The sequence below is a fragment of the Hemicordylus capensis genome, chromosome 2, assembly GCF_027244095.1.
Source record: "Hemicordylus capensis ecotype Gifberg chromosome 2, rHemCap1.1.pri, whole genome shotgun sequence".
In the NCBI taxonomy this organism is placed as follows: domain Eukaryota; kingdom Metazoa; phylum Chordata; class Lepidosauria; order Squamata; family Cordylidae; genus Hemicordylus; species Hemicordylus capensis.
The window spans coordinates 90,887,138-90,904,248 of record NC_069658.1 but is presented as its reverse complement, the minus strand read 5'-3'; the positions used below and the strand labels follow the sequence as shown (position 1 = coordinate 90,904,248).

Genomic DNA, 17,111 nt, shown 5'->3' with positions numbered 1-17,111 from the left:
AAATCAATTAAAAAAAAAAAAGACACCCTACCACACATGCACAGCTAGGAAGGAGTAAGAGAGGTGTCATGCTTCCACTAGAAATGCAGTGGCCAGAAAGGGGACAGAGAAAGACTGGGGAGCATGCAGTATAAACATTTCATAGAAAAAAATTCACAAGGATCCATGAGGAAGCCTATTAACAAAAGAGCTGTGTGAACAGCCCCCAGTTTACTCCAAATTATCTTTACTACGTATATATACTGTCCTGTATATATACTGTCCTATACTGTATATATACTACGTATATATACTGTCCTCATAACTCTCCCTACTTTACCCCACTTCATCCCACGATAAAGCTCACCACCTGGGAATGCTCCTGAAAACTGGTTAAACCATTTGTCTGTTAATTAAAACTGATTTCATTCTTGCTACTAAGTTTGAAGAGCCTAGGCTAGTCAGCTTTTTCACTGACCTTGCTCCTGTACCTTTAATGGCAGCCTGCTGGGTGAAAATCTAATAGGCTTTTCCTGGCATGGAGATGAAGTGATGGGAGTATTGTAGTGGAACAGTGCCGCAGTACATGGCATGAATACACTATTTGAGACGTGTCTGCTCATGTTGCCATGACTTCCAGTAACCCGGAAATAATGCTGCATCAGAAAGGCAACTGTGAGGTGTGTGTTTCTCTCCGTGTATGTTGGCGTCATAGCAACTGCTTTCAAGGTAGGTAAAGAGCTCGATAAAGCTGGTGAATCAATTAAGCTAGAAATTTATGTCTGAGAGCTTATGGAGCCTGCAGATATATTGTGCTCCTTATAAAAGATAGAAGCATCACAGGTGAGTGGAAGATGGTGAAAGGAAAGGGAAAAGTCAGTTCTGATTCAATGTTTTGTCAATATTTGAACTCTTTCATAAACTAGCACCCAAGAGGATTGTGAGAATTAGTAGAATTATCCTGATCTTTGTAGAATATAGCCAACAGTTAACAGAGGTTAAAGTTATAAACTGGGATTCAAAGGGATTTCTGCACAGGGACCTGAGCTTTTCAAGTCCTGCCCTTTCTACTACAGTCCTTAGCACCCTGCAGAAACTTCTCCTGAAGGTCAGATGATCCCCTGAATTCAATGTACAGGGCTGCAATTGGGAAGAGAAATCAGCCATTTCTTTCCCACCATAAGAAGAAGCTTTTTATTTCCATTCATGCACTATGCTATTGGATTGCAAACATAGCCAGTATTTAGGAACATAGAAAGCTGTCATATACTGAGTCAGACCATTGGTCCATCTAGCTCAGTATTGTCTACACAGACTGGCAGCAGCTTCTCCAAGATTGCAGGCAGGAATCTCTCTCAGCCCTATCTTGGAGATGCTAGGAGGGATCTTGGAACCTATATGCTCTTCCCAGAGCAGCTCCATCCCTTCATATGCAACCAGGGCAGACCCTGCTTAGCTAAGGGGACAAGTCATGCTTGCTACCACCACAAGACCAGCTCTTCTCTGAAAACCATTAAAAAAAAATTCCACTATACACTGTTGAGACCATTCACATCTATTTTTCTGAATACAATCTTTCCAGTAGATCTAAGATGGCGTTAGCAAGTGGACATTGGATTAGAAAGGAGGTGAAAGGAGAAACCCCAAATCCTAGGTTTGTTATACTGGTAATATATTTCTAACTGGCTCATTTATCCATTTGATTTATTTGTATTCTGATTAAGTATAATATCAACATATTAAATGCATTGTTGCCTATTTTTATTTAAAGAACATAATCTATTTGTAATTTAATATTTTAAATAATGTTATTGAAACTCTTCAAAGAATACAGGCATTTCTCTTAAAGCTTTTTAAAAACATGATCCATGTTCTGAGTTGCACAGGTCTTGTCTTAAATAACTAATTAAAAAGTTGCCAATTTGGTAGAAATGAACTATAGGGTTGTTCTCCTTCCTTAACCTGGATAAAATGCCAATTTGGCTGATAAAATAAAGTCTGTTTTCCCATTCTTCTAGGCAATGTTCCTATCCAATATTTGATGTACACAGTTTGCGCTACATGAATCATGTATGACATCTTTTTAATTTGTGTCATTACGTTCCTTGTATAGTTAGCAGATCATAGGATCAAGATCTGTTTAAATGCTTGTTATCTTAGTAAGCTGCTATCTGTCTTTCATATTTTGTAGTGCCTTGCATTAAGTATTAAGCTTGACATTAAGTATAATTTGGATATGTTCCAGATAAGATACATACTGATTATTTATTCTGAATAAAACTCTGACAGCATGAACATAGTAAAAATAGGAAGGTTATTCATGTATCATGCTAATGGACTATATCTATTTAGAAAAATCAAAAATATTATTGGTCATATTCACTTGGTTTTGAGTTTTTATCGCACCTTGTGTATGAGCACTGCTAAAATCATTAAAGATAGCACCTCTTCTGCATATGTACTGTAGTTTCTATGTGTTGAGTAATGCTAGTGCAATAGTAACACCATGCCAGCATAAATCCATCACACCAGCATAACATTTGGTTTCAAAAGTGTCAGGCCTTGTCCAAGTTCTGAGACAGGCCACATTTCAGATCCAGTGTGGGTTCAGGTGGGAAAGGGTCAAGTGGGGGCCAGAGACAGATGACATGATCAAGAACTGACAGATCAGAAGGGCCAGAGACAAAGGACTTGATTGGGGATTGGAGAGTGGTAAAATATGAGAGCAGGCAGATGTGGATCAAAAGGGCTAGAGGCAGAAGATGCAATCAAGAATGGACAGATGGTCAAGTACTGGAACAGGCAAGGCTAGGCTCAGCTGTGTTGGCTGATAAGTACAACAAATTTCCTCAGACTAGTGAGGAAGTTTTTGTATGTACAGAGTGCCCTCAACATCATTATCCAATAGCTGAGGCAACTGAGAAGCATATGAAGAATGTTACACTGTGTGTGTGTGTGTGTGTGTGTGTGTGTGTGTGTGTGTGTGTGTGAGAGAGAGAGAGAGAGAGAGAGAGAGAGAGATGCCAAGCTCCCCGTTACTGTACTCAAACACAGAATCACTCAGCTAGCTCTTTGAAAAAGATCATCAAAAGGGTGAAAAGCAAACATAGTTTCCATAATCTAGAAATGATGTTCCCATAATTTCACAGAGCTGCTTTTATTTTTAAATATTGAAAGCTATTTGGGGAAGTTGTGCACTTCTTTTCTATGCTATAGTACTCATTTCCCCTAACTGTTGTTACAAACAGGAATCTTGTCCATTTCACTTGTGTCATACCTGGGTGGGTCAGGTGTAGTAGGAAGCACACTGTGGGAGCAGGCAAGGCAAAGTCAAATGAGCAGGAGATCAGGAGCCAGAGATGACTCCATTAGGGGCAGGCAAGGCAAGGACAAACAAGCAGGAGGTCAGGACCCAAAGATCAGTCCAGTAGGGGCAGGCAAGTGAGAGTCAAAACAGGCAAAGGGTCAGAAGCCAAAGACCAGTCCATTAGGAGCAAGCAGAGTTGAAGTCCAAAAACAAAGGGCCAGCAGTCAGAGAAACCAAGAACAGACACAGAATCAATATCAATATACATCCATGACAAAATTGCATCAGCAAATGGTGGAGGCAAACGGAGGCCTTAAATGCAGAGCCAGCATTGCAGCCTCACCTGACCCTGGAATGTCTTAAAGAGGTTGTGCCCTATTTCTTAAGCACTAGATGTGACATGCCTGGGTGGCTGCTGGAGGGGATTGGGGTGCTTCAGGTTCATCCTCTGATTCAGAGGATACAAGGGTATGTTGAGGGGGTCAGCAGTTGCTGGCATTTCGATTGGTGGGGATGAGGGCCCCTCGAAGCTTGACTCGTCTTGTGAGTCCTCTCGGTCAGAGTCATGCTCAGGGGTCACACCCATTCACCTTGAGCTTGTTAATGAAACTGTTACGGAGTGCTGGCTAACACTCAACTTGGATGGTTGGGCTAATGTGGGGAAATCAGTGTGACTAGGTGGAACAGTTCATTACATTCTCCATTTGTGCAAAGTTTTGCTCTGGAAAAATAAGAGGAGATGGAAATGTAGTACAATTAGATGTATTTAGGGAATAAGGGGTACAGGAAAAGAAGAATTGATTAAGCATGCAATGAGGCAATAAAATATTAACAAATAATGCTAATTTGGAATCTCATGAAAAGGCATTTAGCTTAAGGTTCGAATTATTACAGATTCAGCACAGAGCTGGCTAGAGAAAGGGTCTGAAGAGCAGCTTTAGACCTAAAGAGAAGGGGGCAAGGAGAGTTAGGGAGAGAGGCAATTAGTAATACCTAATCAAATATTCACTAGCCACCTAATGGCGCAATGGGGAAATGACTTGACTAGCAAGCCAGAGGTTGCTGGTTCAAATCACCATTTGTATGTTTCCCAGATTATGGGAAACACCTATATTGGGCAGCAGCAATATAGGAATATGCTGAAAGGCATCATCTCATACTGTGTGGGAGATGGCAACCAAAGACAACCACAGGGCTCTGTGGTCGCCAGTTGTCGACACTGACTCGACAGCACACTAATCCAATATCTGGTGGTGTGTCAGTCAGACTTGCAGGGCAGTGTGCATTGGTGGGTCTCCTCCTCACAGGAACAAGGCAGGAATGCAGGGAAAAGGAGAGGGAAGCATGCCACTGGCAAGCTGGGAAACCAGGATAGTGTCTGGTTCCAAGAAAAGTCCAGAGATGGTCGGGTCTCTTGGGTCCAATTCTAGGGCAGCCAAGTGTGGTGCACAGTTATAGTTTGTGTCTGGAGACAGATCCAAACTGGTGGCTGGGATCTGAGCTGGAATTAAGGCTGGAGCAAAGTTATAACTGATGGTATGGCTACAGCTAAGGCACACATACATGCACAACATTTGTTGGTGTTTGGGTGGGCTAGAAATAGGCAAAATCGTGCTCTCGGGTCATACATGGGTCACACCACCTTGCTGTTAGGCTGACATCTATGGTTAACAAAATAATTCGTATTGCTTGATTTGATCACTGGTAGGTGTAATCTCAAATAACAAATAAGTGAAATGGTTTGAACAACCTGTATGGGCTGGAATGAATGGCTTAGCTAGCATGCCATGAAGTGTGTTCAACGTTTATCTGGCACACTAGGAGGCCCTTCCAGGTGGGAGATAATGAAGCTGTTCCCATGATCCATGAGAAGAGCTCAGGGGCAGTCTGCAGGGAAGGGGGATTAACCTTACGTTCCCCGCAGACCATCTCTTACTCTTCTCTGGGCAGGTGGATCACCCGCCCAGATGAGCAGCAGCTTTCCTGCAGCTCCCGCTGCTGCTCCCGCGGTTAGGGTGCTGGGACGCATCTCCACACATTGCCCGACCCCCCAGAGGCCAAATAATGCACCATGTAAATGCATTACTGGAATCCCTCTCTGCCTTGGGTGTATTTGCTGCGGCTGCAAGCAGCTGCGGCAAACACACAACCAAAAAAATGATGGTAAGGGAGCACTCACTCCCTTAACCACATTTAAACAGGAGGCTTCACAGGCGGGTTTGCTGCTGTGTAGCCACCAGGATTGGGTGCGATCCTGGTGGTTCACACGAGGGTGCAAAACCAGCTGGGCTCACTTAGCCCATTTTTGCATGCTCGTGTGAATAGCCTCAATGATTCTTTTGAAACCAATGACTGTACCCCCCCAGTCCATGCTAGGCCATTCACACAGCAATAATTGGGTGGGAGTGCTCAGCCTTATCTGAGTTCCTGTTAGGGCAGTAAATGCAGCCATCTCTCAGCAATTCTGGTTTTCCCAATCACGTTTTTGGTATTTGTGACAGGGAAATTGTGACTGGTCTCGCCAACTGTGACCTGAGTATCCGTGGTTGGCAAGATTTTCTAATGGTTTGGCAGGGGGCTTCTTGATTGGGGGGGGGGTCCAAATCAATCCAAACCAATTTCAATCCACTCATTCCTCTTGCTGACCCTGCCGACTTCTCATGATTTAAAGTGCCTTTGAGCGATTTTGGGAGGTTCAAAAGTGCCTTTTAGCTATTGGAGGGGATTCAAAAAAATTCCAGAGGTTCAGTCTGCTCACTCCTCTTGCTGACTCTTGGCAATTTTAAGGGGGTTTTGGGGTTTTTCTAGTGTTGTCCCCCTTTATTTTTAGGTATATTTGTGATTGCGATTCCTCTAACCCCCTGTTTCCCATTGGTTTGAATGCCTAGCCAACTGAGAATTTGCCAATTGTGGGGTTTTCCAGGAACGGAAACCGAAAACCTCGTGGTTGGAGGTGAGGAATGACTGTATAGTGCTTCAAGGGAGCTAAGGGAGGACTAGGCAAAGGAAAAAACTGTGGCTATGGTGTCAGAATTTTTGGATAAGTCCTTAGTCCTGAGGCTGTGGCAGCTTCAGGCCCTGAGGAAAAACTCACTCACTCGTGTTAAACTCAGGGTTTCCTTGTGCAAAGAGCACTATTAGGGCTTTGCTTTGGCACATCCAGTAGAAGGTTGGCCTTTCTTGAGTGAGGGACTCACTTTTATTGGAGCAAAAGAAGTTGTTTACCATTGTTCCATGTTTCTCTTTAGACATGGTCATGCGCTGACAGTTGCAAGAAATATAGCATTTATGTTTGGAGGTTGCTTCTTTCATAATTCTTCTGTAAGTACCGCAAGTTATATTTGTTATCCCTTGTTAATTACTATTTGTCATTTGACTGTTGTAATTTAATAGCACACCTTGCTAGTTTTTTCTGTTTGCTTTAAATCTTTTCAATTCACCACCTAGTTTTCATTGTATACAAGTATTTACATAAGAATAACTGCATTCCAGTCATGGTCTACTAATGTGCATCTTGGCGACATGCCCACTTTCCTCAGGATAACTGTATAGCTATTATTTCTAGTAGTCATCACTTGAGAAAGCTTAAACTTGAATTTAATTTTAAATGCTTTCCTTATCTAGTTGACAATATCGATGCCTTGTAAATAAAAATATCAACTTCAATCTTTCTTTCTTTCTCTCCCAGGATGATCAGCCAACATATTTCAATGACTTCTACATGTTGACAAGTGAGATACTATTAATCTTTTCTAGCAGGCAGCCTGTTTGTGGGTTTATTCCTCCCATTGGAGTTGCACATATTTCACTATAATAGGCGAGTCATTTGTAATGCAAAAAAAAGGCTTATCACTATGAAATTGTGGAAGCATATTGCAAACAATAGAAAGAACGAGACTAGAATGACCAGGTTATATTTTGTTTCCTCAGTCATAGTTGGAATAGCTTTACAAAAGAAAGAGTCTATTAAAAATTGGAGCTCAATGCCAGTTCAAGTTCTGCAATATTTTCTAACTCTCTGAAGCTGTTCCAGTTCATACACTAAAGTTTAAAAAGTGGTTTGGCAATTGGTTCAGAAACCAGTTAATATACATTTATGTAGAATCATATCAAGCTCTTTTGCTCGCAGTGTAACTTGATCTAACAAAAATAACTATTTTATTTCATTTATTAATTAATTCATTCATCCATTCAATTTATATACTGCCCTTCCTGAAGTGGCTCAGGGCAGTTGACATGAAATTAAAAAACACAGAATAAAACAATTAAAATCAAGAAACATCTAAACCATATTATATATCATTAAAATTAAGGTTAAAACTAGATATCATTAAAAGCCAGGCTGAAGGGATATGTCTTTAAGGCTCTCCTGAAGGCCTCCAAGGAAGACAGTTTTCTTATATCCTATCTTATATATTATTTAAATATTTATTATATGTTAAGTTTAAAAAAACACATATCAGGATTTTTAAAAACAGGAATAAAACATTAGCCGTATAATGGAAAGTTGAATGTCTGATTATCAAACTACTTATTTAGAACTGGTTACGCTTTGGTTAAATTCAGATGCAAGGAAGCCAAGAAACGTTAGGGTCACATTAGCCCTTCCTCAGCCAAATTTGCGGTTCAGGATTAGGTTTGCTTTGACTCACTAGTGCAAAATCCAAGTGTTTATGATCAGCATCTTTTTTGCAAATATGAATTTATCTGGTCTATTTAAACACCAATGGGAACATAGTGAGAATGGTTACATGCAAGCGAGCAGTTGCTCAGTTGATCTTGTGTAATGATTAAAAATGGGATGATTTTTTGTGATGAATAAAAATGACTCCATATTTCTTGTATATTTAGTATATTATTTTGTTCTGGTTTAGAGTGCTTTGTTCCATATTGCTTGAGCCATGTATGTACAAGGCAGGCCGCTTTTGTCTGTTTGCAGACTTTGCCCTTGAGTTGTGTCCACCCATAATATCATTAAAAGTGCGACTGCTTACATTCACTGTATTCCCTGCAGAAACAGCCATTCTACTGGTCTCAGATCTCCTCCCCAGAGTAAGGTTTAAGCCATCTAAAGGAGTGCCGCAGCCATCAGAAGTGGTGCTGCAACTACCATCTGCACTATTCTTTAAAAAGAACCTTTGCTGACTGACCTTGGAAGTGTCTGTGCCATTGGCCTGCTTGGGTTCTTTCCAGGTGGGGACGGATCATTCTTAAGGGCAGCTGGTGGTTCTGGTAGTGGCACTTCTGGCTGCCTACATGGGGAAGCAGGGAGGGAGCTGAAACATGAACAATGTGGGTTCCGTTCTGTTTCAGGCCCCTCGTCGTTTTTCAATTATCTAGTTCTGTTCCAGCTAAGTTTAAAAGATGGTTTGGTAACCAACTCAGATGCTTTTTTGAACAGGTCGAGATATATTTCATGCAGAATACTATCAAACCCATAATGTATTTAAACCTGTAAGAAAATAACCGTCAATGCTTTTATGCTCCTTTCCCCTACCTACATTCAGGCCAGCTTCAGCATGTGGCACCCTTGGGCAAATGCTGAGTCCCCAGTGCACTGAAGTGCTGACCACTGCTGATGCCTGTACTCATCCTATCCTAACGCCAGAGGGGGGAAGTTTTAGACCCAGCCCATCAAGGAGGCCTCAGGCAAAATAACAAATGTGATTCTCTTATTAATCAGATTAAAACTACTGAGTGTTCCCCCACAGTCACACACTTTAAATTTAACCTTTATTTAGCATAATCTCCCCTATCCCAGCTCCTCACATCTGCATTTTTTTCTTTCAATCAGCGCCATTAATTCTATGCAGAAAGATGCAATCACCAGGTCTCACTATAAAGGACTGAAAAATAAATCCTTTGATGCATAGACGGTCCTATCTTTCTTCCTTCTTTTTATTGTTGTAGATCTTCTTATAGATCCTTAGCTAGTCCAATGCAACTCATTAGACATCTCACATCGTCTTGTTAGAGGAGGGGCCACTGCTCTCTGAAATGGAGGGGCAGAATATAATGTACAGTAGTGAGGTCACCCTAAAGGTCAGGGTGTTCTCCCACTATTCCAGCTGCCTCTTATCTGTTTAATTGGCTCTGCTCCTGGTATGCAAACTGCATACCTACATTTTGGCTTCATCCAACCTTCACTAGAGGCCTACTAAAGGCATGTATACGACATGAGAAAGAAAACTTTACTTTGTTTTCTGACTAAATAAAAGGTTAAAGCTCACAACAACCATAATTTCACTGAATATACATGTCATATAAAAATTATACTAAATGCAATTTACATCAAAACTTAAAGATAAAAAAAATAACTGTCAATAAGTTGTTTGTTTTTTAAAAGGCTTCAGTTCTGGTTCAGGAGCAAAGTTAAAGCAATCAAGAAATTTTAGATTCAGGTTCTGTTCTGTTTCCCTGGGGAAAAACCTTTCTGAACCAATTTATGAGTTTTAGTTCAGGTTTGGTTCACCTCTTTCCCATATGTATCTATAAAATACTAAGGCTATTCTCACGAGCAGTCGAACCCAAGCTAGGGATGTGCACAAACCTGTTCCTTTTACAGGCCTCCGAACAGGTTCAAATGACCAGCGGTTCAGCCGGTTCGAAGGAGGGGGAATACCTTTAAGGTTGGGAGAGTGTGCTCTTACTCCTCCCACCGCATTTCCCCCACCAGTCCTGCACGTTAAAAGGGTCCAGCGGGGCAGCAGTGTACCTCTTTGCCACCCTGTTGCCTCACCAGACCGGAAGTGACCGGAAGTACCCAATGCATGTGTGCATGTCAGATGTGTGTGCACGCCATGAGCAGACACAGAGATGGGCACCTAGAACACCCATCTGACGGGGGAATCTCCAATGCCCTGTGTTCATCACACAGTGCATTTGGGATTCCCGGAGGCTAAATCCCATTGTCCTGGCCTCCAGAAAGCTGCACAACTCCCAGGAGAGCTACTGAAGTGTGCAGCCAAGCCGCATGGCCAGCAGGCAGCAGGGAGGGCAAGGAGATTGTCTGGGGGGAAGGTAAGTTCAGCACAGCCTTCCCCCACTCACCCACCCTGTCTCCAGACATGTGCATAGCCTTGCCGTGTGATAGGAATCATATTGAAATATCAGGTAGTGTACCACAATGACACCCAGGCATATGACAAGCTTCTATGACAAACATTTGATTTCATAATTTTATCCTCTATAGGCAAGGGCCCTTATAACTACAGAAGATTTAACTGGGTTCCATAGTATTTTTGTAGCAGGATTTGATTCCATATCATATGGAATCCTCAGGATCATGAGGTATTTGATTCCTGAATTTGATTTATTAAAAGTTATGGAGAATATCCATTTATAAAGAGGCTTGCAACCTGGTTTGGAGGGCTCACTCAAACTACAGATTGCCAGATGAGACATAATAGGAAACTATTATTTGATGGAATATCCCAGGAAATATCCCATTAAGCTAAGAATGTAATGGGATAAGGGGAGGGGGAGTGCAGGAGCAGAGGGCATATTCCCAATCCTCTGAACTTTGGTTTGTGTGATCAGAAAACCTGATGTAGGAATGTAGCCATAGCCCCTCCCTTTTTTAAGGGGGGGGGGAATGGACAATCAAAGCAGACTACATTTTATTTCTTGTGGGATTAGTAATATTTTGATATCAATGTTTTATGTGCATGTATTTATAGATAGTGTGTGTGTGTGTGTGTGTGTGTGTGTGTGTGTGTGTGTGTGTGTAATACACACACACACACACACACACACACACACACACACACAGAGTACTGATAATAAAGTAATGATGATATCAAAATTTATTTGTTTCAGTTTCTTCCACTAATTTGACTTGGGAAAAGATTCCACAAAATGGATGTATTCCTTGTCCAAGACAAGGGCATACACTTTGGTAAGAAAGAAATTCAGCAAAATAAATCTATATATAATTTATATTACTTTTATGTAGTTCACTGAAATAGAAATAGAAATCTCTTTCCAAGTTTGTTTTCATATCTGTGCACTTAAGTAAGAATTTTTTCACTGAAAAGCGAAACAAAGTGATGATGATGATGATGAAGTAGATTCAATTAAAATTAATTATTCTGTTCACACAATATGTTCAGTAGACATACAATCTGTGTTCAGTGTATACACATACAAATATATATGCATGTACAGTTATTCACATATCATATTCAATGCATGTATAGTAGTACATTTCCTATATGTTCCCTGCATTTGAGTGGGTCTATACTCCTCACTTTTAAAAATGAATGCATCTACAATCGTCCACACAAAACCATACACATATGTACAGACGCATGTTCACATGTACAATGTAATGACTGACAAGGACTTCACTCCAAGTAAACGTGTGTGTGTGTTTGGGAAGGACATACGTAATCACCACTCAACAATTTATTTGTTTATTTATTTAGAATGTTTATACCTCGCTCCTCAGGCACACTACTGCTTGGGGTGGCTCACAACAATAAAATAGAAATCAATCAATCAAATAAATAAATAAATGAGATACAATGTAAAGTTTATTGTACAATTGTACAATAAAAATACAATAGACCCAGCAATTCCATTTGTAGCTGCACCTTCCCTGAGAGGGAAGGGGTCTTTGGCCTATGTGATCTCCTCCACCTTTGCAGGCCCCCAACTCTCCCTCCCCTCAGACAGGTGAGGTGTAGGCAAGGGTGCGGCTAGGGATGTGCACAAAACCAGTTCGCCCGGTCCGAACCACCCCCTGGTTCGGTTTGGATCTGAACTGGTTCGGACTGGTTCGGATCTTGAAAAGTAGCTAGGATGGTAGCTGGCACCCAGGGGTACCTGTCACCCAAAACCCAAAGCTATCGGACACTCGTACGATTTTTTATGAATTTTTGAAAAATATTTTTATTTTTTTCTCATAGGATATAATGGGATTCGAACCAGACCATTATTCCTTATTGTGGAGCACCCATGGGTGCCAACAACCATGAAAACCATGAAGCAATCAGACACCCCTATGATATTTTATGAATATTTGAAATTTTTTAAATTATTTTTCTCATAGAATATAATGGGACCCGAACCAGTCCATATCCCCTATTGTGGAGCACCAATAATAGCATATTAGAGTGGATTCATGGTGTCTCATTGAAAATCTCATTTGCTATCACAGAATCCACACTCAATACCTCAGAAACAAGAGAACCCTGTACCCCATGGGTTAGAAACCCATGGGGGTGGTTGGCACCCTATGTGCACTACACCACCACTCGCTCTGGGCCACCCCAGCACCCCCCAAGTGCACTTATGGGGCTGCTGAAAGCTCCATTATAACGTATTATGAGGAAAAACCTTAAAGACGCGTAAACTTCAACAATTAACCAAAAATCAGCCCTCTGCCCAAATCCTTTGAAAAAATTCAGTTACCTTCCCTGCCCCTAACCGGCACTACCACCAACCCCACACCGCTCTAGGCCACCCCTTTCCCCCCGATGTGAAGCGATACACCCTTCATTATATCTAATGGAGGAAAACCTTAAAGACATGTAAACTTCAACAATTAACCAAAAATCACCCCTTTGCCCAATTCCTTTCAAATAATTCAGGTAGCTTCCTTGCCCACCCTAGGAACTACCACCCACCACACTCCACTCTACAACACCCCTTTCCCCACGACGTGAAGCTATACATTTGCCGACACCTCCATGCTTCTTTATGGAGAAAAACCTTAAAGAAGCGTAAACTTCAAAAATCACTTAAAAATCACCCCTTTGCCCAATTCCTTTCAAATAATTCAGGTAGCTTCCTTGCCCACCCTAGGAACTACCAGCCACCACACTGCACTCTACGACACCCCTTTCCCCGCGACGTGAAGCTATACATTTGCTGCAATCCTCATTATTCTCTATGAGGAATTCAAAAATACTTTAACAATGCACCAATAATCAGAGGAGTGTCCAATTGCCTTGGGATTTTTTGGGTGGTAGGCACCCCTGTCTGTCTACCACCCACCTAGCTTTTGTGCCCATAGGTGCTCCACAATAGGGGATATGGACTGGTTCGGGTCCCTATGTGAAAAAGAATTGGGGATATGGACTGGTTCGGGTCTCTATGTGAAAAAGAATTAAAAATATTTCAAATGTTCATAAAATATCATGGGGGTGTCTGATTGCTCCAGGGTTTGCATGGTTGTTGGCACCCATGGGTGCTACACAATAAGTAAGAATGGCCTGGTTTGAATCCCATTATATCCTATGAGAAAAAAATAAAAATATTTTTCAAAATTCATAAAAAAATCGTACGAGTGTCCGATTGCTTTGGGGTTTGGGTGACAGGTACCCCTGGGTGCCGGCTACCATCCTACCAATTTTCAGGGGTCCAAACTGTTCTGAACTGGTCTGAACCGGTTCAAAATGAACCACCCCCAGTTAGGTTCGAATCCGAACCAAACGGGGGGTGGTTCGGTTCAGATCCAAACCGCCGAACCAGTTCGGATCCGAACCAGTTCTCACATCCCTAGGTGCGGCTGTGACCTCAGTCAACTTTTCAGCAGCTTGATGGTGGCAACAGGCAAGAGCTGCCTGTGGCTACCGCAGCTGCGCACAGCAGTACTTTTGCCTGGAATTTCTTGCCTGACAGCTGTCCGAGAGGGAAACCAGTCCATCTGCTGACCCAGCCTCTCCGCTTTTCCCTGACCCATCTTCCTTGGTCTCCTTTTAAACATTGAATGGGTGAGGAGGACCTCCACCCCCACCCGCTCAGCACAGTATTCCTCCAGTGACCATTGCTGGTGTCTCTTATGGTACTTTTAAAATTGTGAGCCCTTTGAGGATAAGGATATTTATTTATTTATTTATTTATTTATTTATTTATGGTTTCTCTATGTAAAGCATTTTGGAAACTTTGTTGAAAAGCGATATATAAGTATTATCATCATGATCATCATCATTATTGTTAGTCGTAATAGTAGTAAAGGAGAAAGGGGAAGCATGGCCATTTGCCCTGCTCAATATTAGAAAGGAGAGAGAGGAGGAGGGGAGGGAGAGCCATGTGATGATGTACTCACAATGTAAGGGAAGGGGGAACTCCTGTTAAATTTTACCTCACTATTCTTTTAGCGGATCAGAATGAAGCCAAGTCATACAATGTTGCTAAATATTGTTTTATTGCTCGTAAAATTTGGTTAGAGGTTATCAAATAGTTAAATATTTGTGACTTTTTCTGGATCTGAATACATATAACGTAGCTGATAGGAAATTTTAGGGGATTTATTATTAATTATTATTATTATTATTATTATTTCTTGTTTACACAGTGAGACAGGTGTTATTGACTGGTTTGTTTTATCCAGACATCGAGTCCTTCCCAATGACCTGGGATGGCTGAATTTTATCATCAATACTGTTGGTTATTATAGATATTGTCGCAAAATATAGGCTGTTCCCAGTAAAGCTGCTTTTTGTAATTGGCTGATGGTGATTTCTGTGGCCCCTATGGTGTTGAGGTGCTCTTCAAGATCTTTTGGAACTGCACCCAGGGCGCCAATTACCACTGGGATTATTTGGGTCTTTTTCTGCCACAGCCTTTCAATTTCAATTTGTAGATCTTTGTATTTTGTGATTTTTTTCTATTTCTTTTTCTTCTATTCTGCTATCCCCTGGTATTGCTATGTTGATTATTTTATCTTGTTTTTCTTTCTTCTCGACTACAGTTATATCTGGTGTATTGTGTGGCAGATGTTTGTCTGTTTGTAGTCGGAAGTCCCATAATATTTTTACATCTTCATTTTCTTCAACTTTTTCAAATTTATGGTCCCACCAATGTTTGGCTACAGGTAGCTTGTATTTTTTGCAGATGTTCCAGTGTATCATCCCTGCTACCCTGTCATGCCTTTGATTGTAGTCAGTCTGTGCTATCTTTTTACAATAGCTGATTAGGTGGTCCACTGTTTCATCTGCTTCTTTACAAAGGCGGCACTTGCTGTTTGTTGTGGATTTTTCGACTTTTGCTCTTATTGCATTTGTTCTTAGTGCCTGTTCTTGTGCAGCCAGTATTAAACCCTCTGTTTCTTTCTTCAAGCAACCATTCTTAAGCCATTGCCAGGCCTTGGTGATGTCTGATTTTCCAGTTATATTGTGCAAATATTGACCATGCAGTGGCTTCTTTTTCCATTTTTCTGCTCGGTTCATGACTTGTTCTTTCTTGTAGGCCTGCTTTGTTTCATTGGTGTTGAATAGTTTCGCGTTATTGACCATTTGAAGTGCATCTTCTTCACTGTCCTTGATATATTCTTCAAGGCCTCTTTTCTTCTCCTCTACTGTTTGATGGACTTGCAGCATTCCTCTTCCACCTGAGCTGCGAGGGAGGTATAGCCTATCAACATCACTGCAGGGGTGCAGAGCATGATTGATGGTCATGATTTTCCAGGTCTTACGATCTAGTGTCTCTAGCTCTGCCTGGGCCCAGTCTATTATTCCTGCAGTGTATCTGATAACAGGTATAGCCCAGGTGTTTATGGCATGTATGGTGTTCCCGCCATTGAGTTTGGACTTGAGGATTTTTCTAACTCTCCTGATGTATTCACTTCCATTTTTTCTTTTAACTTCAGTGTGTGCGATGTTATCAGCCTGGAGAATGCCCAAGTATTTGTAATGTTCTTTCTCTTCCAGGTTCTTGCTTCCATTGGGCAGTTCTATTCCTTCTGTTTTTCTTATTTTCCCTCTTTTCATTATTAATGCAGCACACTTGTCTAGTCCAAACTCCATTGATATATCACTACTGAATAAACGGACAGTGTTTAGCAGTGATTCGATTTCTGACTGGGAATTTGCATACAACTTCAGATCGTCCACGTACAGCAGATGGTTGATTTTACTTGATGTTTTAGATGGTATCCGAGGCCTGTTTTGTTTAGTATTTGTGAAAGTGGGGTCATGGCGATGACAAACAACAGAGGGGATAGTGAGTCCCCTTGGAAAATGCCTCTTCTAATGCTAACCTGTCCAAGTGTCTCGCCATTGATTGTTAACTGTGTACTCCACATGCTCATTGCTTTTTTTATAAATATCTGAATGTTTTTGCTGACACCAGTAGTTTCTAAACATTTTAGTATCCATGTGTGAGGCAATGAATCAAAGGCTTCCTTGTAGTCAATCCATTTTTCTTCTCTTGCAGTTTTCTAAAATCATTTTGTCAGTCAGCAGCTGGTCTTTTGTGCCTCTGGTGTTCGGGCAATTTCCTTTCTGTTCAACTGGAAGCTGTTTTTTAGTTAATAAGTGTTGCATCACTTCATCTGCTATTATTCCAGTTAATAATTTCAACATGGTTGGCAGGCAGGTGATCGGTATATAATTACTTGGAACTGCACCTTTTGCTGGGTCTTTCATGATGAGATGAGTTTTCCTAGTTGTTAGCCATTGTTCAACATCACCGCCTTGCAAAATGTGATTGAACTGTCTTGATAGATGTTTATGAAGGCTTGTTAGGTGTTTAAGCCAAAAGCCATGAAGTTCATCGTCGCCTGGCGCACTCCAATTTTTAATTTTCTTTGCTCTTTCACTTATTAATTCTGGTGTTATTTAGAACTTGCATTTGTTGGTTACATTTTTTGACCTCTTTCATCCAGCCTGCTTTTTTATTATAATCTATTGGATTGTCCCATAATTTCCCCCAGAATTGCACTGTTTCTTCTTTATTTGGTGTTTCTACATTTCTTGCAGTTTCTCCTTCTATACTTTGGTAGAAACGTCTCTGATTCGACTGGAATTGGAGATTCTGCCTGTGTTGTTTAATTCTGGCTTCATATCTGCTAATCTTCTTTGACACTGCTGTTATTTGC

The 17,111-nt window shown here is 41.2% G+C and overlaps 1 protein-coding gene across 8 annotated transcripts in view; it reads left to right on the top strand.

Annotated features, from left to right (window-relative positions):
- Positions 1-538: 538 nt before the first annotated feature.
- LOC128348215 (kelch domain-containing protein 3-like) overlaps positions 539-17,111 on the top strand; it is a 104,713-nt gene continuing 88,140 nt past the window's right edge. For 3 of the 8 annotated variants that reach the window (XM_053303954.1, XM_053303955.1, XM_053303948.1), the window contains exons 1-5: positions 539-708; positions 1,562-1,633; positions 6,535-6,607; positions 6,975-7,017; positions 11,105-11,183. In XM_053303954.1, coding sequence (XP_053159929.1) covers positions 1,572-1,633; positions 6,535-6,607; positions 6,975-7,017; positions 11,105-11,183 — 257 coding nt within the window. In that variant the 5' untranslated portion in view covers positions 539-708; positions 1,562-1,571. Of the gene's footprint in view, positions 709-742; positions 823-1,561; positions 1,647-6,534; positions 6,608-6,974; positions 7,018-11,104; positions 11,184-17,111 lie in introns of those variants that run through there. The other 5 variants (XM_053303950.1, XM_053303949.1, XM_053303951.1 and 2 more) reach the window with 5 other exon arrangements.